General features: G+C 45.3%; 1 protein-coding gene across 2 annotated transcripts in view; it reads right to left on the bottom strand.

Moving 5' to 3' along the window:
• The window catches only part of col11a1a (collagen, type XI, alpha 1a), a 73,325-nt gene extending 48,347 nt beyond the window's left edge, over positions 1 to 24,978 (bottom strand). The window contains exons 1-13 of one of the 2 annotated variants that reach the window (XM_084566036.1): positions 24,478 to 24,978; positions 19,842 to 20,006; positions 19,395 to 19,608; positions 16,666 to 16,828; positions 8,896 to 9,018; positions 7,114 to 7,206; positions 5,725 to 5,808; positions 4,242 to 4,523; positions 3,034 to 3,096; positions 2,884 to 2,925; positions 2,734 to 2,796; positions 1,279 to 1,353; positions 1,076 to 1,159 (exon numbers count right to left, since the gene is read on the bottom strand). In XM_084566036.1, coding sequence (XP_084422162.1) covers positions 1,076 to 1,159; positions 1,279 to 1,353; positions 2,734 to 2,796; positions 2,884 to 2,925; positions 3,034 to 3,096; positions 4,242 to 4,523; positions 5,725 to 5,808; positions 7,114 to 7,206; positions 8,896 to 9,018; positions 16,666 to 16,828; positions 19,395 to 19,608; positions 19,842 to 20,006; positions 24,478 to 24,592 — 1,566 coding nt within the window. In that variant the 5' untranslated portion in view covers positions 24,593 to 24,978. The remainder of the gene's footprint in view (positions 1 to 1,075; positions 1,160 to 1,278; positions 1,354 to 2,733; positions 2,797 to 2,883; positions 2,926 to 3,033; positions 3,097 to 4,241; positions 4,524 to 5,724; positions 5,809 to 7,113; positions 7,207 to 8,895; positions 9,019 to 16,665; positions 16,829 to 19,394; positions 19,609 to 19,841; positions 20,007 to 24,477) is intronic. The other variant, XM_084566037.1, reaches the window with a different exon arrangement.
• Positions 24,979 to 25,331: the final 353 nt, after the last annotated feature.

Genomic DNA, 25,331 nt, shown 5'->3' on the forward strand with positions numbered 1-25,331 from the left:
AGGCATGATGCAAATGGTAAAAATGGTAAAACATTTATTGAAATTACAAAATCGACATGTACAAATGCATTACAATGTCAAATTACACACTATACGCTATAACACCAGCTATTATAATGCAATTTGAAACAGAGCTCGAGCTTTTCACTTAGAACTTTTGAACTTTAAAACGTTAATTTGTCCGATTCGTTAGCTTTCATTAAGCGGGTGTAGTTCCCACCTCGACCGGTCCTACAAGAAACTAGTGCTTGCAAAAGGTTCCTAGGTACGTATTGAACGTGCACAAACATACATACGAGGAATACATGCGTTATCTTGGCTGCAGACCTCTGACCTGTATGGTGCTCCTCTTCCTATTCTTCAGTTTGCATTTTGAGTTTACAGCTTTAAACTGAGCGCACCAAAAAAAAAAATGAAATGTATTCTTGATTCTAACTGATATCTTCCACAAAGGAAGGTGTGCATGACCATTTCTTATAATTACGCTCCTTCCTATTCTGCACTTGATTTACTTTTGCTATTTATTCAACACATCCTGCATCATTCTCTTGCTGTTATCTTGTTTTGCTCTATTGTGCTAAGTAATTGCAACATCATTGTCGTATTAATCCCAAATATAAAATATATTTCCACTTTTTCATCGCCCGGTTCAATGTGGTGACTAAAGTGTGTAATTGATGTGAGATACGGAGCAGAATCCAACAGGACCAGATATTCTCTTTTCCCTCCTTAACTGCCCCGTCTGCCCTCACGCACAAACACACAAAGACTTTTCCTACACCTGTTGGTTTAGCCCACCCGCAGACCGAGAGCCGTAAGTATTTTTAACAGTCTCTCCCGTCTGTCCATCTGTTCAAAGTGGCCTTTTTATGTTGTTGCTCTCTCCGGCCTGCTCGATGTGTCTCCTTTTAGCCTTGCAAGGCCAACGAAACGCAGTGCACCACCCCTCCTCCTCCTCCTCCTCCTCCTCCTCCCCACAGAAATACTGTTTCTGTCCTCTCCTTTTCCCCCTACAGCTGTGTGTGGAGTGCAGAACGGGGGTAGGGGGCAGCTTCCCAGAGTCCTTTCTACTTACTCTGGCTTGGGAAAGGATGGCCTGCGCTTGGGCTTCTTGGGCCGACACCACAGGACCCTTCTCGCCATCCCCGCCGAAACGGAACTGTTTAACACACACACGCAGACAGATGGTTTATTTGGTTTGTCGTCACTATTCAGTAAAAATGAACCCGGCTGTTGAATTACACGATAAAAAAAATGGTGGGTGGTGTGAGCACTTACCGGCAGCATCAGCATGGTACCAGGGGGGCCGGGCAAACCGTCAGCACCAGGCAGACCAGCGCGACCCGGAGGACCCTGTGATACAGAGGAGACACAGACTCCTTCTTATTGATCATAAAAAATAAAATTCTGATAACTGACTATATGTACATAATGTGTTTGATATCATATCTGAACTTTAGAAGACAGGAAACGCTTTATTTGCATGTGGTTTAAGTAAAAGCTGCATAGCAACCTGATCCTTTCTGTGGGCAATCTCCTTCTTTTTGTGGTTTTATGGCAACAACATTTACATCTGGGTTGAATTTTAAGAATTTGTGACGGCGTAGATCACTGAAAAGTACCATCAGACAAAATCCTGTAGTCGAAATATACAAACACGTGTGTCCCATGATATTGCTGTGCTTTTTTCCTCATGCCGTTCACAGTAATATCGTAGTAACATATCGCAAATGGGCAGACACGCAGATGGCGACGCCACTGCCAGCGGCGTGCTATTTGTTAGTTCGATTAACACGTGCTCCTCCTTTTCTGGCGCACGTACTGTGGACTAGGCCTGTCCCATCTGAGAGCCACGCTAGCGTCTGCCGTCCAAAACCAACATCCTCTTTCAGCCACTGTGATGCGCATGTTTATTTGCGAGTGAGAGCGTGTGTTGCATGACTGCGAGAATGAAAGACGGTTCAAAAAGCAAAGTGTTGTGGTGCAAATACTTAACCAACTAATAACAAATGACCTAATCATTGTATTACGGTAATGAAGGTCATGCCGCCATTGTTCTATTGAAACACCTTGGAGTCCATTATTGTTCTTTGCTATGTCAAGATGAATTATTTGAAATTGGCTTCAACCAATCGCGGTCCAGTTTTACAACATTCACGGCTGATTCATAATGAAAGATGGTGGATTAATCCTAAGATACCCAATTTTAACTGGTGTCTGTAAATCACAAATTTACATTTTATATGTCTACAGCAACCGACCATCCAGTAATATGTATTCTATCATTACCTGCAGTCTTGTATACTAACATTTGGAAATAAGTTGCATTATTGGCATGATCTCATGATCTCACTGCATGATGATGCAGCTAAGGGATTTTTGTGTAGGAGATTTGTCAGCTTCTTCTATATCATTCACGTGACCATCTTAACACGACGAGTCGATCGGCTTCCACCTACACTAGGGTCTAACTCTTGGGGGATAACAGCCTATGTCAGACCAATAGATCTGTGCTGTCCTGTAAAGTTTAAATATCTCGATTTCTTCTTCACATGTGCAACATTTACTGGCGTGAATTAACCGAAGACACGCTCGTTTCACCTGCAGAAGTACTTGACTTAGTTCTTTAGGCGTCCAAGTCAGCCTTCTGTTTTGTAACAAGTATGAACACAACTGAATTTACAGGATAACAAACGATTGCGGTCGGTTTTGGAGACCTAAACGACAACTCACCCTATCACCGGGATCTCCAGAAGAACCCGGGGGTCCTTGAAGGCCAGAGGGTCCTGGAAGACCCTGAAAACATAAAACTGAGTTAGACCACTGATATTCTACGTTAGCTCATTAAATTCAAACTACAAAGGTGTATAATTATATACTCACAGCTGGGCCGGGTGGTCCTGGTGGTCCTTCGATCAGCATACCCTTAAACAACAAACACATTGTTTTATACCACAGATATTACCCTGTGCAACAACAACAACCAAAAAAACAATACTACAGACACATTCAGATCGGTATTTGGGACCTTACAGGTTCAATCACAGCCGGCTCGCCCTTCTCTCCCTTCTGGGCGAAGGCTCCTGCACCGGCGACCTGCAGTCACAAAACGAGAAAGGAGGTGACGTTCCTCACGGAGCGGTTACACACCCGAACACTGGTGAGCAACGATGACTGAGGAGGAAGTTCACCCAGGGGAAGCATGTGTGTAGATGCTTGAGCAGTTGTTTTTTTTTTTTTTGTCTTTTTTTTTCAAGTCAATCAGAGTCACACACTCAGTTGCGGCTACTGCTATGTCAGAGGCAGAGAGCGAATCACGGGTTAAAACACAAAGTGAGGCGACATTATGGAACGAAACAGGCAGAACGATGTTAGTCCTAATGAGCAAGGACGAACCTCTACTACTCTACGAGCTCGGAAGGGAGCAGCGCCGTCATTGCATTGCCATTGAGCAGTGTGGCTAAATTAATGGCGACCAAATGACCAAATAAACAAAACTGCTTCAGAGCAGCTGTGCAGCATTGTAAACGACCAAGTATCAGTGGTTTTGTTAGGAGTAGTGAGTTGCCTGGAGAAGGAGGTGGGAGGGGCTTGTGAGCTAGTGCTAGTGGCACTAAAAATGTCCTCACGTATCCTAACAATACCTGAAAGTCTGGGCAGAAAGGGAAACGAATGGATCCTTAACATCTTCTTTACAATGTGTGTGTGTGTGTGTGCACTATGCAGACAGACAGCCCCCTATGATTTATTGGCTAATTGTAGTGCACACACAGGGAGGTATATGTCACAGACAGGCTGCTTGTTAAAATAGCAGAGGAGGAGAGGGGAGGGAGGGGTCGGATCCAGCTGCTGAAAGATGAGCGTGTGGGGAGGAGCAGTCGGGTACTTCTGGGCAGGGCGTGGGACGGGCCTACATACACTGATGGAAGTCTGTGTGTGGATAGATGAAGTGATTGAGGACGTTTCCTGTTGCTGTGTGCACGGTGCGGCTGGCCTCTACTTAAATGAGAAGTGACAAAACACAGGTGCATGCACTGTCCCGAACGACGGTCACCGAAATCACCAATCTCACACCAGTGAGACAAATTCATTTGCTAATCCCACACTCATCATGCCAATGACATATTTCCCATGCCGAGAAACCAACTAGGAAGACGTGCACTGGAAGACAGAGTGAGTCCCTAACGTGTCCCGCTCATGCACGCGCCCGTCAGTCGTCCAGGTCGGGGTGCGATACTCACAGTGCTGTCGGTGTCGGTTTCGGCGGCAACCCCAGGCCCCACCTCATCCTCGTAGGTCGTCGCGGGCTTGGGCGGGGCCGTGCCATACTCATCATACGCCCCATAATCATACAACCTGTTGTCAACCTCGCCCAAGTCATACTCCTTTAGGTCGTATTCCTTAAAGTCGTATGCTTCCGCGCCGGCGTTCGAGGGGTCCGCCGCTTCCGGGACAAGGCTGGGCTCCGGAGCAACGGGAGAGGCCTCGGTGTCATACGCACCGAATAAATCCTCCTCCACAGCCTTACAGGTGTTATCCAAGCGAAGAGGGGGAAGGGGGGAGCAATGGTGAGCAACCAAGCAAACAGGAATGTTAAAGCAACGAAGGCAAATATTCTACTTGTAGATGTTATTAAAGCATTGGGTTTAGCACGGTTTGCAGAAAATAAATGTAAGATATCAACTGAAACACGAGACTAGATGTTACCTCAGCCTTCTTTTCTATCTCATCATAGTAAAGACAGGCTGAAATAAATGTCTGAGTTGATACTATCATCAGATTGTAGTAGCTGTGCATCAAGTTCAAAGTTCAAAAATCCGTTTGGATGATTATGCTTTGAGTCACCAGTCAATTTCTCTGGTGAACGCCATGTTTGACACAACTACTACAACCGCAATCAAGTTTTTTTTTCTCTATCTCTTGCCAAAAGGTGGATTTAGCTTTGGATAATGACAAAGTGGATGCAATTACACGGTTTGTATTGGAAGGACTCCATCTGCCCAAATTATATAAAGAAAAAGGCGTAATCGCATGCACTTTGTCGAACACTGCGGCAGACAGGATCACAGGCGGCTGTCGAGGAGGTTTCAGCCTCGTTGATCATAGCTCCTTGCGGGGTAATTAGCGGAACTAGTGATCAAAACTAAGCTTAGGATGTGATGGACAGCGGGGGCATAATCCGGGGTGAGGCTGCGGGTCTAGTCAATGCTCCGCTCTCGGTGTGGCCGGACAAGTTAGTCTGAAGACGCTGCCGTCCTTAAATATTGAAAAACATAATTTTGGCTCGTTGAAAATGAGCGTGTGGTTACTTCACGAAAAGGGCTCTATATTTAGACCAGAATTACTATTAGAGCCACGTGATTTTAGAGCAGCATCCACTGTAGTATGTGCACAGAGATATTCAAATCTGCATCTTTAGTCAAAATTGAATGTCACAATATATAGATTTAAATGGCCTCCACGCTCTCTGCTGCATTATTTTCTGAGAATGCAATGCATTCCCAGAATCTGCACAGAGGGAAGCGGATTATGGCTTTTGAGCGTCTCAAAATTGCCCGCTGTCCATCAGTTTAGCAAGTCAAAAGACACACTGATTCATCTGAATGACTGTGTCTTTGTTGTCTCATACCAGGTACTTCCTTGGGTAAAAATCTTCCCGGCTCAGTTTTCCCCCCAAAACAACTAAGACAGGGTTTTTAAAAGTAGAACGAAAGAGAAAATTACCTCGTTGGGTCCACCGGTGGCAAAGGGGGACTGAGTTTGAGTACCGTAGTCAATGTCTGTATTGTAATCTTCTACATTGTTTATCTGAGTCATGTTGAAAAAAAGGAAAGAAGAATAAGGGTTAACGGAAAAAAAAAAAAAAAGTCCAGAGGTTATTCGCTAGGCGCTCTCTCAAGCTGACTACAGACTCTGCTACTTCTACCGGGGAGAGGTTAGGGAGTTCTACGTCTGCCATCACAGATTTTCCCCTTCAGAATTCGGGGCAGGAAGGAAGATCTTGATGGGATCAGGTCTTTTCCTTAGATAATCTTTTACCCTAAAATTGCCTCTGGGTCGTGCCGGCGCTGTGGCCTGGTAGCCAGGCGTCTGTCGCTTCTTCTTATAGGCAAACTTTTTGGCTGGCGATTTTTTGGCAGCCGACAACTTTAGGGGCTTGCTCTTAGACCTACTGAGGGACTTTCTGGTCCTCTTCTTTTTCATGGAGACACTACGTTTCTTTCTCTGGAAGAGGCGGTGGCGACAAAGAAACACCAAGACAAACATGGGACATCCAAAAAAAAGTGGAAATGATTTTCAAAGCACGCTCCGTTAAGCGGTGTACAGGCTCCTTTCAAACACAACCGTCCCACTAAACCCGCTTCCCGGTAGCAGCCCACACACGGTAGTTGGTCTGCATGGTATCCTTTAATATACTGTCCATGCACATCAACTACAGGGGCTTCCCTCCGGTGGCATATGCTGATCGCGTACTTTAGGATTATGAGACAGTTGGGCGCGAATGGTTCTGTACAACATTTAAGGAGTTCATGTGACACACAGGAGGGGGTTTTGGGACATATACACATATAAATCTGGCACAAACAAACAAAAAAAACACGAGATTTGCCTTCCAGCACCTCTTTACAGCTATTGTACTCATCAAATAATGTGGAGGTAGCCTGATTTCCCCCTCAATAAAGGTATACTGCTAATATTCCATGCATGCATTCAATAGTTTTAAAGATATGCTAGAATGCAAAAACACACTGAAAGCAGCTGGCAGCAGACGCATAAAACAAACACACGAAGGACTGAGTATGTTCACGTGCACATTTCCACCCCTGCTCTCGGACTGCAAGGTGATAATCAGGGTAGGCCGAACCATGCGGGGACCGCTGGGACGTAACTGATCTTTAAATGTGGAGGGCCGAATCAAACCTTTGGCTCCTTGCTTCAAACTTTCGGAGGAGGAAATTTTATCATGATTGCACCCGGTTACTGGAGCGTCGATGTGCACGCAAACATAACACCGAGCCGCAGAGACACAACACACACGGACACGAACTGAGGGGCGGGGGTGGGTAATTCACAGACATATTTATTTTCTTACTATCCTTTTTTCCCATTTACCTGTGGCTCTGAGTAATCATCGGTCGGATTGGTGTCTGTTGCTCCTTCAGAGTAATCATAGAACTGAGAGTAATCTAAATCGTCAGTAGTGTACTGGAGAGGTTGAGAGAGAGGGGAAGAGAGAGAGAGGGAGAGAGTGGGAGGTTTTAGTGAAAGCAGCAGCATCAAGGATGTGGACAGAAGATGATGCATACAGGACATATCATCTTCAGCTACTAAACACACTCTTGCACAGTAAAAAAAAGCCAAATAAAGATGTTCATTATCAACATTACACATATAATCGTTTCAAATTTTTACAGGATGCGGTGTGTAATGCTATAATGTATTATAATAGATGACATCTTTTATCAATAGTCACCATTATCTGCAAATAATCAAAGCACTACAGGGTTACTACGTTTTATTTATTTATTTTCTTTTTTACTAGTCGGCTCTTATTGTGGCGTACGAACGAGTTGCCAAAAGCTTGCTATGCGGGTCCTAAGCTACAAACATGCGAGCAGATGGGCCGTTTAAAAAGGCCCGTAAAACAAAGGAAAACAACAGAGGAGCTTCAAAAGACCAAATCACCAGCTGCGTTTTTGGGGATATCGTAATGGAACTTTTCTCACCGAAAGCATGTAAATTACATGCTTCAGGACTGGCTGGCATATAGAGAAAACGCACACCTTCTATGAGTCATATAGTTCTTATAAAATAGTCACAATTAAATATACTCTACAGCAAAATACTCATAATAGGTGCATGGGGGAAAACTCCTGTCTATTCATGCTGCAGCTTGCGCGTAAAAGCAAAGCAAGATCCTGCTAAAATGATTGGTTGCTGCATTTGTTAGAATGCATATTACCAATCACTAAACCGATCAGGGCGGTGAAATGTACTTTAAACAAAGGAACTGCTGGTTCAAGACTGTTTCACTCGCCCCTCGTGATCATCTTTATGATGATCTGTGTGCATCTGATGCGGAGATGCTTAAATATGTGAGCAGCTAAACCGGATCATTTGTCTTTAATTGACTGCTGTTTACTCACATAAATAAGCATAAACACTTTTGGGGTTAATAGACTTTTATATTACATCCTTAAGTCTGCAATAAATAAATAAATAAATAATAATAGGGGCAAAGGAAGAGATTAGAAATAGAGACCAGGTAGCCCTCTCTGCTGCCGTCAATAGAACTTCTAAAAATCTGCACGTGATCAGAATTCCTCAGCACTAAAATTAGTAATTCAGCACCTGCTGCGCTGCCCTCAAAGAATCCAGACTTTTCAAGCAGAGTGCGCATCTGTCCACATTACTTCAATCAAGGACACCACTGCAGGCCTTTTACCTTTGACAGCTGATGGAAAACACCTGCCATCGTATCGCTGGCAGGGAGTGGCCAGACGTGCACCGGGTTTCTGACATTTCGACCGCTGATTTATTGCGTATTTACCCGTGAGGGGCCCGCGCCAGTAGAACGGCGTACACGGCGTCATTCCCAGAATAAACTGAAAGCTGGAACGCCGCTATTTGTGCATTTCAGATAAATCTGCAAAGTAAATGTAATTGTTTCTGCAACTGTTGACGCCTGCATCTGTGTTTTCATATCTGTGCACATCAGTGTGAATTACTGCACGTTAAAACACGCGCCACACTAGAGTAAAATAAGTAAGACCTTCCTTTAGAGGAAACACATACAAAGATACCTGCCGTTAATCACGGCCCTCGATTAGTGCCTTGTAGAGACCCCCCACCCCCATCTCCACCTCCACCCACCACCCTCCCTGGTTGGCTGACCTCCTCCGGTTCCTGGGCCTGCAGGGAATCACCGTGGGGCCTGTCACAGTCCGGGCTGTAATGTTCGCAGTAGTCGTACGCCGCCTTGGGATCAGCCACAATCAGGAGCTGCTGGATGTCACCCTGCAGGAAAGAGAGTGTCAAAAGAGTGTGTCAGAACTGTCTTCGTGCAGCAGCAAATAAAGTTTCTCCTCGTCAGTTTAGAAATATATGGAAATGAATTATTAGTACCGATTATTTGAGGATGCATACTACGACTACTAGCTAAAGGCTCATGAAAGCAGATCATTAGCAACCTGCAAAGCAAAGCTGCACACATACACACACACTAACGGGAGTGTAGTGGCATAATTAAAATCTTAAATTACAGACGGGATCGCTTAGGTCTCATACACTTATAGGAGTCTGGCAGATTGAAACAGCTTGAAACACGGAGCAGGGAGGAAACTGAGTTCAGCTGCTGGGAAAATTATTGTTATCAGAGCTGGGTTGTACCCCAGGAAATCAAATAAACACGTATCGTAAAGATGCAAGCCACACCTGGCACAGCCGTGTGTTCTACAGTATCCATTAAGGACTATGCTCATATTACTAACAACAGCATCAATGACCAATGGAGGATGTGAGGACATGTTGACAAGGCCAGATTGTTGTTGTATGTTTGTTATTATCACATATACGGTATATGCACCATGTATTATGTAGTTATTATTTAATTTGGAGTCAGATACCTCTTGCATTATTATTTCTGCATGCAACTGACTGACAGTCATTGCGTTCACGCTAAAAATGAACAACTTCTTCACAAGTTTAAAACTCAAATAACAGAGCGGTTACACAATCGGTCAAGATCTGGCTGAAACTCAATCATCTGTGGCTTTTATTATCAATTTAAAGGCGTAATATGAAGCTATAAACATTTAAAAATGTCACAAAAATGACACTTGTTGAGCAAAACCCAATGGTTTTATATGAAATCCATGAAAACAGCACAGAGGAAAGAGTAATAATGCCAGACATGGTTTGGGAAAGTCACTCAAATCACAGTATTTTTGTTGTTAGGACAGGCCACCACAGCGCTTGACGCCATTCCAGCGCCGTCTCACCTTGTTATCAGTCCTACAGCCACATCTCTGCAAGAGAGTGAACATAACTAGCGAAAGCATCTGGATTTTTCTTTTTTTTTTCTTTTTTCCAGGAGTCTGTAATTGCTCAAACTGAGTTCCTGCAGGCTGGCTTTTTGTGCCTTCACACACATTGCAAAGACAGCTGAGGGGTGCTCCGAGGCGGCAGAGCGAGGGGGGCACGTCTTTGGTTGGGGATGTTTGGCAGGCGAGCACACTGAGGTGCCTGAGCCTAAAGGTAAAAAAAAATAAAAAAATCTTGCTGCACTTTCGTCGGCACGGAGACTATACATCGAAGAGCTGAATGGAGAACAGGCGGCGAAACAGGAGAGAGAACGAGCACGCTGCGACTTGCCAGCAGAATGTGTGTGCATGTGTGTCTGTGAAGTCAAAAAAAAAAAAAAAAAAAGATCTATGGATCCTTAACATGCGCCTCTGTATAAACATCCATGTGCTAAGGCTTGTCCCAGGAGAAAACAAGGTCCTTGAAAGTCTCTCCGTGTAACCATCCATCAACATCCTGTTGCTCATATTCAGTTTGACAGTTCAGAGATTCCTCCCAGTGCGTCTCTGGGTGGGTGGAACAGCACGTTAAAGAGGGATTTCTTTTTTAAATGGACTTCAGTGATTTTAGAGGCTACTGCATTTGACCAATTTCTCTGATCTGATCAAACATGTCTAATTTTAACACCAGTACCAAGCAGTCCTGCTGCAGGTATTATAATTTCAGTAGCTACATTCTTTGATAGAGCAGCACATCATCTCACTTCTACTGCCTGAACCCTTTCAGTTAATAACTCTAATATGTTAAAGTTTGAAATATGACAAAGAAAAAATACATTAAAGCCAGATCCAGCTGCAACACATCTACACTAAACAACTCCTAAATGACATTTTTCACAATGAAAATTTAAGCAGATGAGTCAAAATGTGATCTGTGCAAACTCTAATCAGGCGTAACATTATGACCAGCTTCCTAATATTGTATATTCTGGGGTCTTTGGGTGCTATGGGTTGAGGGGAGGGGCCTCACAGATACTTGATCAGTTTGGGATCTAGTGAATTAGGAGGCCAGGTCAACACCTTGTGATGTTCTTCATGTTTTTTTGAGTTGTTCCTAAACGGTTTTTGTGGTTGCATCCTTTTAGGGATGGCTGCTGCCATCAAGGAGTGTCATTGCTATGGGGTGGAGGTGCCTGGTCTGGTCTAGGTGGGTGCTACATGTCGAAGTAACATCCACATGAATGAATGCCAGGTCCAAAAGTTTCCCAGCAGAACACTGAATTGTAACAAGATGGTCGATTTTATTTACTTCTCCTGTCAGTGGTCATAATGTTATGTCTGGTCGGTGTATAACACCAAGTAATTTCTGCCTTATCACTGCAAATGTCTGTCAAACTGTTCACAGAAAGACAAAATCTTCCTGCCAAATGTTTATGGGACAACTTCAAACCAGATCCGGACAGCGACGTGTGTGTGTCTCTGCGTCCCTGCGTGTTTGGGGAGGCTCAACAGAAACAGAGAGATCAAGCCTTGCCCTGAGTCAAGCTGACACGTATTACCTCATGTGTCACCCTAAGACCAACAGTGAATGCTTGAACCCTGCCTCCAGTCGGCTCTAATTAGTCCACGTCTGAGAGCCACCCGTGTACACGCAAACAGAACGCAAGGACGTGGTGTTCAAGCCCGAAAAAAATTAAACAGATCAGCACAATTACAAAACTTTGGGCTGAGGAATGTTACAGACACGTTGAAAGAAATGGGAACCAGACAGGGCGGCAAAATGACCACATTCCACCTGCGGAGATCATCTCAAAGCTGAAGATTTAAGAGACACGTTTGATTTAGAGGCCTGGCAGGCTGATATACTGTAAGGTGAAGAACATCTACTGTATATGAAACAAGACAACCGTCGCTGTACTGGCTCTCCTGCAGACAGGTGTCTTCATCTGACCGTTCATTAACTCGTCTCCGAGTCCGACAGGAAAATACAACCGCCCTAACAAACTCTCGGAGCTAACTCGCAAAAACCGAGGGAATACCGAGAGCCTTCCAGAGACACATAAGGATTTAAAGAGAGCAGCTGGGATGGTAAAAGCTGTTTTGTGTTGGGAAACACCTGGGGAGAGTTACGCCGAGGCTCTGGGCCTGTCTTCCCATTGTGGGCTGCTTAAAAGCCCCTGGCAACCTGGAACAAAGCCAAAGCTGCAAAAAAAAAAGTCCCTCCTGGCTACGGCGGCGGTGCGACACAGAAGCAAAAACCAAGAGGTTGCATGTTAATGGCTGGAGAGTCAGAGGTCAGTGAGAAAAGAGAGAGGCTGAAAGAGGGAAGTGGGGTCAAGATTAACAGCTGAGGGTCAGAAATCAATTCATAACCACTGCTTTACAAATGCACGATTGATATTTGATAAAGATGACACTCTCATGTGCTGTCAGAGTTTGAAATCGAGGAGTAAAACAAGTCATACAACAAAGTAAAAAGTAGTGGTTTGATACGAAATGACGCTCTCACAGTTTGACTGCAGAGTTAGCTAAAGACTGAACGTGCTTCTTTTCATTACCCCTGTACGGGACAGGAGTGAAATGAATTATGTGATCCTGCACACTCGAGCACAACCAAACTGCATCGATTAGGAGAGCCTATAACTTTTAGGTCTCAGTTTAAGGTAATATTTTTCAAACGTTGCTTTGAGATCTATTGCAAACCAACTTGGGGAGATATCACAGAAATATAAGCAGAGAAATAATGGGATTTGTTAACAGGACAGGGTTCATGATGCCACAATGACCTCATACTGACCAGAAGGCACCATGAGTTATAAATACACACGGAAGAGGTCAAAGGTTGCAGCAGTGCATAGTAAGTGTTGGATTTCCACAGAGTAGCTGCGTGAAATGTTTTCAATCACCAGTACGCAGCGATGTTGGTTTAGCCGTGGCAGACGCTGTAGCTCTCGCGTCCTCACCTAAGTCTTATTGCGTGGTCTAATTACAGGATGACTGCAGGGCATCACTAACCAAATCAAAACCAAGTAGTCGTCAGCACGGGGCTCTTTGACAGACCTCTGCCCGGGGGCAACATACCTTTGGTCTGAGCACAGTCGACTGTAATTAGACAGCCTCGCACAACGGTTACAACAATGCTGCAGCAACTCCCTGAAAGTCAAGAGAGGACAGTCGCCCTAAAAGACCAAGAAGCCAAGAAAAGGTCAAAGCTTCGCCACTGAAATAGGTGGAAGATCAACATACATGCTTAGAAGTTCTATAACCAACTCAATGTGGTTATTAAAGCTGGCAAACACCAGAAATGAAGACACACTGACCCTTTGTGGGGCAAGGAACCATATTTGGTTAACTTCGGCACACATTTCAAATTGCGTCCCTGTGCCTCTCAGTGAGGTTTAGAAGCGTGAGGTCTTCACTCAGCCAATCAGAGAAGGCGACGTTCTAAGGTCAGATGTGGTCAAATCTGCAAGGTCCACCTCTGCATGAACGCTGAGCACAGCTGCTTTATTAGGTACCACGGAGAAGAAGTGGCCTAATGTTGTCTAATGTGATAATGCGTATGTTGACAAGTGCCTGAATCAGCACTTACATTCTAATTTTAAATACTATTTACATGTGTTTACCACTTAAGGGCAATGAACTGCATAGGGGAACTTAACTGACCTTGATTTTCTACCTAAAAATTAACACTTTCTTATGCCCTACAGTGAAAGTTTGAAGTATTTCAATGAGTGCCCTATAAAGGGTTAACATAAATGAGTAAGGAAGTTAAAATGTAGGCAGAATTGTTTGCATAAGCCAATTAGAATTTATAAAAAAGAACTTAAACTGTCTCATAGGCTGCTATCTCCCACATGCGACTGACAGTATAAAGACCCAGTATTTCGCCGTTTGCAATCCAGACTCCATAAACAATCTCCACCACAGCTTTTTTTTTTTAAACGAGATGAATACTTGTGGTGCAGGCACCACGGTGTACGACACTAATCCCTCAGCACCAAAGACTGTTTATCTGCCCAGGAGGACAGGGGGATAGGTGCAGGTGAGCGCTATGTGTGTGCACCCAATTCAGACAGGTAATGTCCACCGGGCATGAATAGACAGTCTCATGGCTCTGGCACGGTCGGGAGGCCTCGAGGTGGGGAGGGCGCCGAGGGAGGAGGGGGCGGCAGGGGGGCGGGGCAGGGTATGCGGAGAGGGGAGGGAGATGAGGAAATAAGGCAAAGCCTGACGGGGGCAATGAAAGACTCCCATTCATCTGAGCCAGATCCCTTAGCGGCGGTGGTCGCCTCCAACCTGAGGCAGGTATGGCATGAATAGACGTTTATGAAAAATGCGGGTCAGGTTGTGAAAACAAATACCAGAGTTTGACTAAAACTGCAAATGGTGGCAGCGTTTTATCTTCGCCTACCACCGAAAGTCAAAACCTCACCTACCATAGCGGTTTAAAAGGGGCGCTAAAACTCAGCTTTGATGGAAACTGAGAAATCAGGGAGGCTGGGAAAGGGAGGTTTGTGCCATATTGCATTTCAAGAAGAAGTCTTGATATTGTCTCTTATTATAGCCACTGAATTCAATGCACAAGCCAAAAAGGTATTTCCTTCCCCCCGTGTACTGTATATCCCAGCATGCAATGGGCCCCGTGGATCTCTGAGGAGAGCGGGGACAGAGAACAGACAAGAGACCTGTTCCAAAAACGACACAGAGAAGACCCTGTTGGGTGACTTATGCCTCCTATTTTCAGCCCTTCCACCGGCCGGGCCTCTGACTAAGACACACTGTTTGATACAAAATGCTGGCTTCAGTGGGCGCTCATAAATCTAATCGGAGCTGACGGGTGATGTGAAATCAGATCTGCTTATAAGACTTTGCGCGAAAAAAGAAAGCACCACGATCTTCTTTCCTGAAAACCCCCGTACTGCAAATTATTCTTTTGTTTTTGCAATATGGACAGAGAATAAGCTATGTCATACACCTCTAAACACACAGGAATATCATAATCTAGCACAAGGTCATCTCCACCAGTCAGCCAGAACATTAAAACCACTGACAGGAGAAGTAAATAACACTGACCATCTTGTGACGATTCAATGTTCTGCTGGGAAACTTTTGGATTGCATTCATTCATTCATGTGGATGTTACTTAGACATGCATCACCCACCTAGACCAGACCAGGCACCCCCACCCCATAGCAATGACACTCCAAACAGCAGGATGCAGCCTGACACAGGCACACACACACTTTAGGAACAACTCAAAAAAACATGAAGAACAGCACAAGGTGTTCATCTGGCCTCCAAATTCACTACATCCCAAACTGATCAAGTATCTGTGGGATGATCCACAGAGACCCCTCCCCTTAACCCATAGGACCCAAAGGCCCCCCACTAACAACATTCTGTTGCCAGACACCACAGAAGACACCCTCAAGAAGGTGGTTGTAATGTTAAGCATGATCGCTAAATGCAGCTAAATGCTTTAATTATTCTCTGCATGCACGGCACCCTGTGTCCCCGTGGCGATGGCTAGGCTTGCCCCAGAAAATAAGGCTTTAAGACCAGAGTGGTGGCATCAATCATTCAAACATGACAGCAGAATAATGACCAGTCATTCCTGCAGCACTTAAAACAAAACGGCGCTCCTCTCTCACGAGCAAACGCAGCTCCCGTATAGCCTTTGAGTGAACTTTACACCAGAGACGACCACGAATGTCACGGCAATTGAGTCATTGTCTGTCATTGTTTACATCGTCCTGACCCAGTGGCAGCGTCAGCCTCTGGATGAACTGTGTCTAAAAACGACTCTAACATTTACATTTTGAATCTAAAGAAACACATGCAGCATATCCTCAAATACCGGACGTCCCCGGCAACACATGGACCACGTCTGCTATTTGACTCGTGATAAAACTCCTTCAAAGCACCGCAGCAGGCAACAACTGGCCAAACCACGACGAGACCAGTGCATTAAGACTCATTTCATAGTTCATCACATAATTAGGGGAAGAGTTAGCGGGTAACTAGCTCCAGCTCTCCAGGAATAACAGTAAACAGACAGCTTGTCGGAACATGTTGTCGGAAGCCTTAACCTCACAATTAGTCTGCAAAAGCGGGATTCTAATATTCTGAACCACAGTATTTACAAGAGAGGAAATGACTGTATTTGTATTCACATTCTGCTGGGATTCAGAAATTCTGTTAAAGGCTGACCACCGCCTATAATCTGAGTATCTTGTGCTCAACACAACAGAAAACCTCTGCTCAAACTGATCTTCACTGTCAAACTACACCATAGTAGAAGTAGCTTTTGATGTAGATGTACAGTATGATATATGTTTGAAATTTCTTATGAAATCAAAAGAACTGAAGAGCTCTCCCTCTGCCCTGGTTTCTATTAGCTCCACATTCCTCTTTTTTTTTGCAGAATCAAAGATGTCCGGAGCTGTGAATGAACCTTAAACCAAACCTTCTCAGGGAAGGCACAGGAAACACAGGAAACACTGTTAAAAAATGAACAAACAACTACGCTTTTAGTCGTACATGGCTGCTGCATCGCTTTAGTTCGACGCGCCATCACACTCGTGCGAGCTGAAGCCAACACAACACAACTCAATCACGACGCTCACAGTGACATCTTTACCTGGAAAACCTCCTCATCCAGAAGCCTGGTGCCGAACACGGTGATGCCGTCGGTGCTGATGGAGGCGTGGTCGCTCCTGAGGAGAGGCTTGGTGATCTTCTTCTTACAGTCCACGATGATAGTGGCCGTCTGCTTCTCCACGCTGATGGCCACGCGGTGCCACCTGGTGCAGGACGCAAAAGGAAATGATTAGCAACGAAAGAAAGAAAGCAAGCTCGAGTTTACACAGATCAGGCATGAGATTATGACTAATGTGTCCTAATATTGTGTAGGTCTCCTTCTTGTGCCTCCAAAACAGTTGTGACTTATCAGAGAATGGACATGGGCCTTCTGAGGGTGTCCTGTGGTGTCTGACAACAGAATGTTGTTAGTGGGAGCCTTTGAGGGGAGGGGCCTCTGTGGATCATCCCACAGATACTTGATCAGTTTGAGAGCTAGTGAATTTGGAATTTGAATTTTTTAGTTGTTCCTAAAGCGTTTTTGTGTGTGTGTCTGGGTCAGGCTGCATCCTGCTGGGGATGAGTGTCATTGCTATGGGGGCGGGGGTGCCCGGTCTGGTCTAGGTGGGTGCTACATATCTAGGCAACATCCACATGAATGAATGCCAGGTCCAAAAGTTTCCCAGCAGAACACTGAATCGTCACAAGATGGTCAATGTCACTTCTCCTGTCAGTGGTTTTAATGTTGTGGCTGATCGGTTTATTACTGACAGCGTTTTTTCTGCTGTTTGAAGAAAACATTATCAGCACTTTAACAGGATTATAATCTACTTTCAGTACCTCACAAGACTTAAATGCTCCAAGAGTCTTGAATAACCGGGCTGTGGGTGACATGTTTTAATCGATAACCGCCATAGACGCAAAGGGTTAAATGGGGTCACACGTGAGTCTGACACCTCCCTCGCCTCTGGACCATTTGCCACCGCACTTAAAGGCTATTGCATACCAGGCAGCAGTGGACCACATTCTTGCCCCCACACTTTGGCCCTGTTTAACACAGGATTACACTCATTAAACTCCAAACTTAATCCTCCTTCTGGGTTACTCGGCATGACAGACATGGTGAACATTGTGGAAAGTGTGTGTCAAGATCCAGGAAGGCCTGCCTCGCCGGAGCAGGAGACACACAGTCAAAACATTGTTCCGAGGTGGAAGATGAGACCCGTTCAACACTGAGGCTCGAGATGTCAATATGGGAACCGTTTGTAATGTTTATGATATGATATATTAATCAACCCGTAAGGAAAAATCATCTTACGAGAAAAGTCTTGGAACGCAGCTTGATCATAAGGACACATTCCACGGCAGGCAATAGAGCTTAGGGGAGAAAATAAACGTGCAGCAGTCTCTGGGCTTAGCACCGCAGCACAAAGAATTACTTATCAACTCAAATGGCAGACAAGCAAAAGTTGACTCCGCTGGGTTTGAGCAACTCAAAAGTTTGAAGCGCACAATAAAAGCAAAACAGTAGAGTTGAAGTGTTTGAAATGACAAATGGAAACGTAGTCTTTTGTGACGCGTGTTTGAGAAGCTTAACGCAGATCAGGCTGATGTGTACTGTACGATGTAACGGCCCGAGCTAGACCCTCGTGTTGCGTTCGCTTTCCAGTGAAAGGGATAATTCTCCTTTTCACCTCCTCAGCATCGCCACTGTGCTTCTCTTTTCATGCCGAGGCGTCTTAGCAGCGATGAATGCATCCACGGGGACTGCAGAACGTACACAGACTCGGCTACAGTCACTCGAGATTTAGACAAGGATTGGAGCTGGAATGTATAAAGACTGAGAAGTGTTGCATTGTTCCTTTAGACAGCAGGCCACAAAAAAAAAAAACAGCCTACGAGACCGACACAAAACTTCATAGCTGCAGAGTTATCGCTGACATGAGCCCTGTGAACGCTTCCCCTTGCTTCCTTCTATCATGCACACACTAGATCTCATCTTAAGTCCCAAAATATTGTGTCAGATCACGCATCTTCCCGGCAGCCTATTTATTTATTCTGCTCTACAAATTGGCTCTTGTCAGCAAGTACACCAAAGCTCTGAGGGAGAATTCTGGGATCTCTGAACCCGGGAGCAGATAATCAGATTTAATCCAAGAGTCTAAAAGGGACGTTTAGGACCGTCGCTATCCCCTCTTTCCTTTCCTTTCCCGCCCCCTCTCTAAAATAACAGAGGCAGTGAGTTCATGGATGAGGTCAGGTTGCCCATGGCAGCCCTGCTGCGCCCCAATAATCCAGTGTCTCCCCGTCTCTGACCTGTCTCTGTGCCCGCAGACCCCCGAGGAGACGGATAATCCGGTGATGAGCACCTGCGGTGCAACGAGGGGTAAGATCGGGGTTGTTTTCTTGCTTTTACGAGAAGAACAGGTCAGTGGGAATCGGGGATTTTAGGGTCATCAAATTCTCTAAGGATTCATGTTCACGTAGAGTGGATTTAGACGGGGGAGCTAAAAAAAAACGTCTTGTCGAGAATAGGTCACTCCAAATAAAAGGAAAATAAGAGGCAAACTGGTTTCAGATGATCTGTCTTGCAGCTAAAATTAGAGCCAAACTGCATCAACCCCATTTAGCTAAATGACTGAGGCCTCAAACTACTATGTGTCTTTGACCAGGACCCTCAGTCCCAGTCTTCCCCTCCTTGCATGCTACACCCATCCCTCCTGAATCAGCTTCTTTGGTGTGTCTGAGTACGTGAGTGCTGATGGTTTTTCTTTTTTACGTCTGACATACTTTCCGTCAGCGAGGTTGAGAGTGCGGTACAGGGGGTAGTCCTCTGGGGCCGGCTTGCCGGTCTGATCCTCGTACAGGAAGACAGGTGAGCGTCCCACCTCCACGCCCAGCTGCTGGACTCCCTGCTCATTGTAAATGGACAGCAAGAAGGACTGGAGGCCAGATTTGGGGCGCAGCGTGGTCAGGATGGAGAAGTCCTCAGGGAAAACACCACCTGCAGGGAAAAAGAAGACGAGGGGAGAAGACATGTGAATGGGTTGGACTCGGGACACTTCCAATGTTACACTATCTAGGATGAAATATTTAAGTTTGAATCACATTTACTTTGGTCGGTGTTGTATTTAAAGGATTACTAGCACAAGAAAACTGCAAATGTTGTGTCAAAAAAACTTTTTATAAACTACTCAAACTGCAGCTGAAGGTCAGAGTCAGAGAGTTGTATCTTACCAGGGAATAACTGCGTGGTGGGGGCACTGATCTGGAACTGCTTGGCAACTCTGTAAGCTGAGTCTGGCTTCGATGCTCTTCGGTTTGCACAGAATCCTGATGTTTTCGTCACTCCTTCGGGGTAATTTTGAAATTCTAATACTTTTAGGACATCCACTGGCTCCTCTGTTCAGAGAAATAACAAAAAAAATGAAAACATTGGTTAGCAGAGACCCTCGTTTCCAACATGAGATGAGTGGGTGTTTATTCCCAGCCGATTATATGGTAGCTTTTCAAAATTGGAAATGCATGACGGTATCTGGATCCCGCGCAGGGTAAATAAACACCGTCGGCACGATTCGTATTACGTTCAGTTTAATATGTAATGTAACAGAAAGCTAATCTTTCTTGATCAAATGCGGAGACGTGCAGGATTTCTCACGTGTCTAAACAGTTAAGCTAGCAAATGCCGCCTTGGCCCGGGCTCTGCAGGCTCACTTGACAGGAAATGTCCATGTCAAGGCATTCCAAGGAACAATGTGCCGTCAGCGCTCAAGTTCTGTGACACCTGGATAGGTTTACCTTTGATAAGGCTCTCCAATCTGATGCACTTTACATAAAGGAGCCTGTGTGGGCACCCACAGAGGCCCATGGGAAAGGATTATAATTATGCCTTCTAAGAGCCTCTGGAAAAACTCCTCGGTATAAAACGTTAGCTCGAAAGGAGAGCAGCAATATATTGTCCCTTTTGTGGCAATTAGTATCTGGGAGATGCTTCGATGTGCAAGGTCTGATAAAAAGAAAAATGCATTCATGCACATTTCACATTCGCTTTGCAATGTTAATTGAAAGAATAGTAAAAAGGCGCCGTAAATAAAGCTCCGTTCAAACGTCACTTCACTGAACAGTGCAGCAATATCTGGATAAAATTAACAACACAATGGCAGACTGTTAGGTGTAGTGATTCACAAATATGCATGATGTCCATCTTCGCATTTTCTGGTCAACATTTCAGCTTTGGCAAAGAAAATTAAAGAGCTATTCCGTTCAGGAAAGCACGTGTTTTGGGGACAATGTTCCCGTTTTAACATGAATCCATTCCTGCTGAATGTAAAGGTGGTTTACGCAGGATCACCAGGTCAGGTAAAGCTTACGTTTGAGGACGTTATTCAGACCATGTCGAGAAAAATTCTTCCAGCTGCATGGGTTTCCGCCACTCAGCGGTTTCATTTTAATGTGAGGCACGCACAAACAAAATTTTCTTGTTACTTTATTTTTGCATTTATTAAAAACAACCCCAGCAGCGGAACAGATGCCTTTCACCATGCAGGCAATGAGAGCTGGTCTGTACCAATTCATAATGCGAAACTTCAGCCCAAAAAGTAAACACCAGATGACCCAGGAGGCTGTTTCACAACCATCATCCAAGTCCTTTCTCTTAAAAGCGATCATGTTCCTCAGCTTGGAAAATATAAACGAGCATCTTTAGAGTCAATTGTGTAAGGGATGTACAGGAATATAGGCTAAACTATATGAAAAACAAGAGAGAAATGTGAAGCTGAGAGCAAAGTCGGCTGTTATTCCACATGAATGGAATCACTAAGAACAACGTGACCATTTTTGAAGCTTTGAGGATGAACCAGCTACTTATTTTGGAGAGCGAACTGAGGACCTCATTGTGAGCCCCTGCAGCGCTGCCTTCAGTCCAGACTCCAGGACTCATACGTTCCAGATGTGGCAGTCTGGCCAGGCTACGACCCTCGCACAGAGGTGCCGAGAAAAACGTCAATACTTGCCGATCCATCGAGGTGGCCAAATGAATGTGCGAAGGTTTTTTAAAGAGTGCATCTGATGAGCTGGTGTGTTTGCCCTCGTGGGTCGGAGGTGGGGGGGGGGGGGGGGGTGCTGAGCAAACAGGCCACATACCGTTAGCTAGCAGCAGAACTCAGGTGCTGCGGAAACTTTGGACCTCCTCACAGCTTCGAGGAGCGATCCAAAAGCCGAGCCTCTAAACGCTCGGCTGTTAGATCACTCCTCATATGCATCATTATGCAAACCGCCGAGGCGTGCGAGGATGGGAGGAGCAACATGACACCTGACCACGAGCCATAGATTAAGTGGCTTGATATCATCTCCGTCATGTTCACAGGTGTAAAGCGTCGAGTTCCAAGGGATGACATGAAAGCATTTGCAGGACCGAGGCCAAAACGTCTGCCTCGGCTCATCCGTTATCCCACAACAGACTCGAGCCGTTCCAATATCGTGAATCCCGCTCACTCCTTTGTCATTTTCGGCCCTCGTGTCTTCACAGGGAGGTAAAACTGGCTGGCAAACCCAGGAGGACCTTTTCACCTGCAGCTCCCTGAGACTCTAATAACATCTTCAGTCAAAGTGTCTCTCTCTATATACCCCCCCACCTCCACCCACCCCCCCTTCCACCCACTTCCACCACGCTGCCGGCGAAAACAAGACGGCTTTATGCTGGTGTCATACTAAGGAAACTTTACTGAGATCTACCACGTTTTTTTTTCAATGCATTTTTTCCCCACTTCCCTTCCCCTGTTTGCTTTTCCTCTCTGTAACTATTTTTACTGTATGCTTCCATATGAAAATCAGAGCACGTCAACAAGCAGCGTTTAAACCTTTTCCAGACAGGTCATGTTATAACAGGGGACGTCTCTTGAAGGTTGTAACAGCAAAACTTTCAAGTTCTGTTTTTCTGCAGAGCCAAAAAAAAAATAACAATAAGAAGAAGAATTTGGCAGCGTCTGTGAATTTTGCGACGGCTCCAGCAAACAAAGGTCCATCAAGGAGCTGATTAGCTGATGTTCCCGGTTGAGCGTATCAGGCAGAGGACTCTGAAAATGCTAGCTTTGTCTGCTGGAATGCACATCTGAGCCTGCGCCCCGGGGGCTGAGAAAACGTGTCTGTACAGTGCTAGATGAAGAGGGCACCCTGCAGAAACTGCTCCGGCTGCCATAAAGAGCTCAAGAACACAGACCCCGGAGCTGAATGCTTCACATTTACATAAGGAGGTTGGTGGAAACGCTAAATCTGAACCACAATTCCTGTCTTCGAAAACCAGAAGGCTGCAACACTGGGAGGCAACAAATGACAGCCGTGTTAAGGGGATAAATCATTAAAAAGTGAATCAAAAATCAACTGTTTTGTGTGGCATGAATTAAATCTGCAACTCTTTATAATGACTTTAGCTAAGTATTACAACAGCTTTCCAAAACCAGCTGCATAGGTAACCATTATTCCAGCGTATCTGAAAGAACGGCTGCCGGAAAAATGTCATCACAGATCATAAACATGCGAAATCTCCATAAGTCCTTACAGAGTTGTGTATACGCCAATATGTAAGGCCCATGTAATCCTGAACCCTGTGACTTGTGACCATTATGGCTGCAGGCTAGGCCCATACGCAGGCCTGCTCTTTGAAGGCTCTGAAATCATAGGGAAGTGCAACAAGGACCATTATCAAATAACTGCTCAGTACTTAGAGGGGAAGCATTCCCACCGCTCACACAGCACAGCCTTGTCCCGCAGCCGACCAAACATCTAAGTGCAAAGTTGGAAGTGCAAAGTTTGGGGGGTGGCAAGCGAGGTAGGTGGTGGTGGGGTGAGGTAGGGAGGGAGGGAGGGGGTTTGCACAAGCCAGCTTTTGGGCTTTGGTGTGGACCAGGGCAGTGTGGAGATAGGGTGAACCTGCCTGACCACTTTTAGACCCCGGGCAGACAGGGGGGCTTTGCGCTCTGCACTGACAGGTCTGGGATCAACTGAGAGTTTTGCAAGGGGTCACCACTTCATATTTACTGACACATTGATGGCCATCAATTAATCACCTATCCTGTTGTCTCCATGCCCTCCTTCACATGATAGGATTAGGTCCACTGCATTAATTCGTGAAGACATGCCATTTGGATATGCGCACTGACAACCTGATCACCGAATACAGTATACAACTCCACCACTCCACTATTTAACACTTCAGCCTGTCACGCAATATCAGATTAGGCTGCGCGTTTAAGAGTGGCAATGGTTGTTTCAGTGCCAGGTACAAGTAAATTGTGTCCGACATTTGTCCAGTGTCCACTGGCTGAGGAAATCCACCCTGCTAACCGTGTTCTCATCCACCTAGCGGACCACACAGCAAACAAAGAGGTTTCTTTCAGCAAGTGAATCTCAAAAAAGCAAAAGGGGAATTCTGCCCCGTTTCCTGATCTTTCTAAGCACATACCAGCGGATTAGGATGAATTTAATTAGGCGAGGTGTTTCATCTTCGGGGCAGATGACTTCCATTCATGCGTAAAAGTAGCCCGCGGTAAACTGCGCTTTAATTAATGTTCTGAGCGCACGGACTGTCGTAAGTTTTTAAGGTTTTTAAATCGCGCAGGGAACGGTTTTGCACAAGATTCGTGTTTGGTGGCTTCCAGAAGTGATCAGCTCGATCACACGGGTATATTTCGCCTTATGTGACTATTCTGGTTGTGGAACGGGTATAAAACATCTGATTAAAACTGCCGTGTCCAGGTAAGTATGTTACGCAGCAATCTCCATCATCAGTTACAGAGTTTTCCCATCCGGTCGCCGCTCCGTCCCCTTTTTGGCCAAACAAAGTTCATTGGAGACATTTGGTCCCTAATATTCTTACCTGCTCTGACATTAGCAGCCTGTAGAACCAGGGTTAAAGTGATGAATGCGGTTACAGTGGAATCCATAAGCCACCTTTTCGTTTTCCACCTTGTGGACCACCTTTGCATCTCCATGATCGGGCGCCCACAAGTGAGTAAAACTTCTGGGCGACTGCAGGTGATTTGTAAATGACGTCCCTTCCACAATCCCGAATAATGATGGAAACTGTCCTACAAAAAAGCCATATGTGAGGAGTTAAAAGGCTCTTCTCTCAGCCGCAACGAGGCCCCGATCCTCCTTCCCAGCGCCCAGCCTTCACAGTGAAGGTAGTCGGGCTTTAACCAAAACGCACAGGGTGCAGTCGGTACACTTGGTGCGTCCGCGGACAGGAGGGCTGGGCAAGCTCCACAAACCAGAGCCACGATTACAGGGAACTGACAAGGGAACCAGCCCCCGATTAGCAAATCACGGGGCTGGAAATTCTCCACAGGGTCCACCCATTAGCTTTGTAATGCGGCCCCAGGTCTCCTCGGAGTGCATCTGAGGAAAGGAGAGAGGAAATAAATAAATAAAAGCCTGACAGAGTTGATTAAGACATGGGAATGATGAAGAAGTGACACAACTGTGAATGCACGATGTTCCTTTTGCACTGATGACATCTAGCCTAGAATCTTAAAAAAAACAACAACATACACACACTGTAACAATATAAAGCATTAAAATCTATAGTGGCCAGTAATTGAATTCACAAACTAGTCACACATAAATGAGCATGCAGCAATCATATAAAATAAAAAGCATAATGTTGAGCTGAATTAAAATGAAATTACTGTGAAGTAAACTGGTTAAGCCCATAGTTCAGTGGTGTACCGG

The sequence above is a fragment of the Chelon labrosus genome, assembly GCF_963514085.1.
Source record: "Chelon labrosus genome assembly, chromosome: 18".
In the NCBI taxonomy this organism is placed as follows: domain Eukaryota; kingdom Metazoa; phylum Chordata; class Actinopteri; order Mugiliformes; family Mugilidae; genus Chelon; species Chelon labrosus.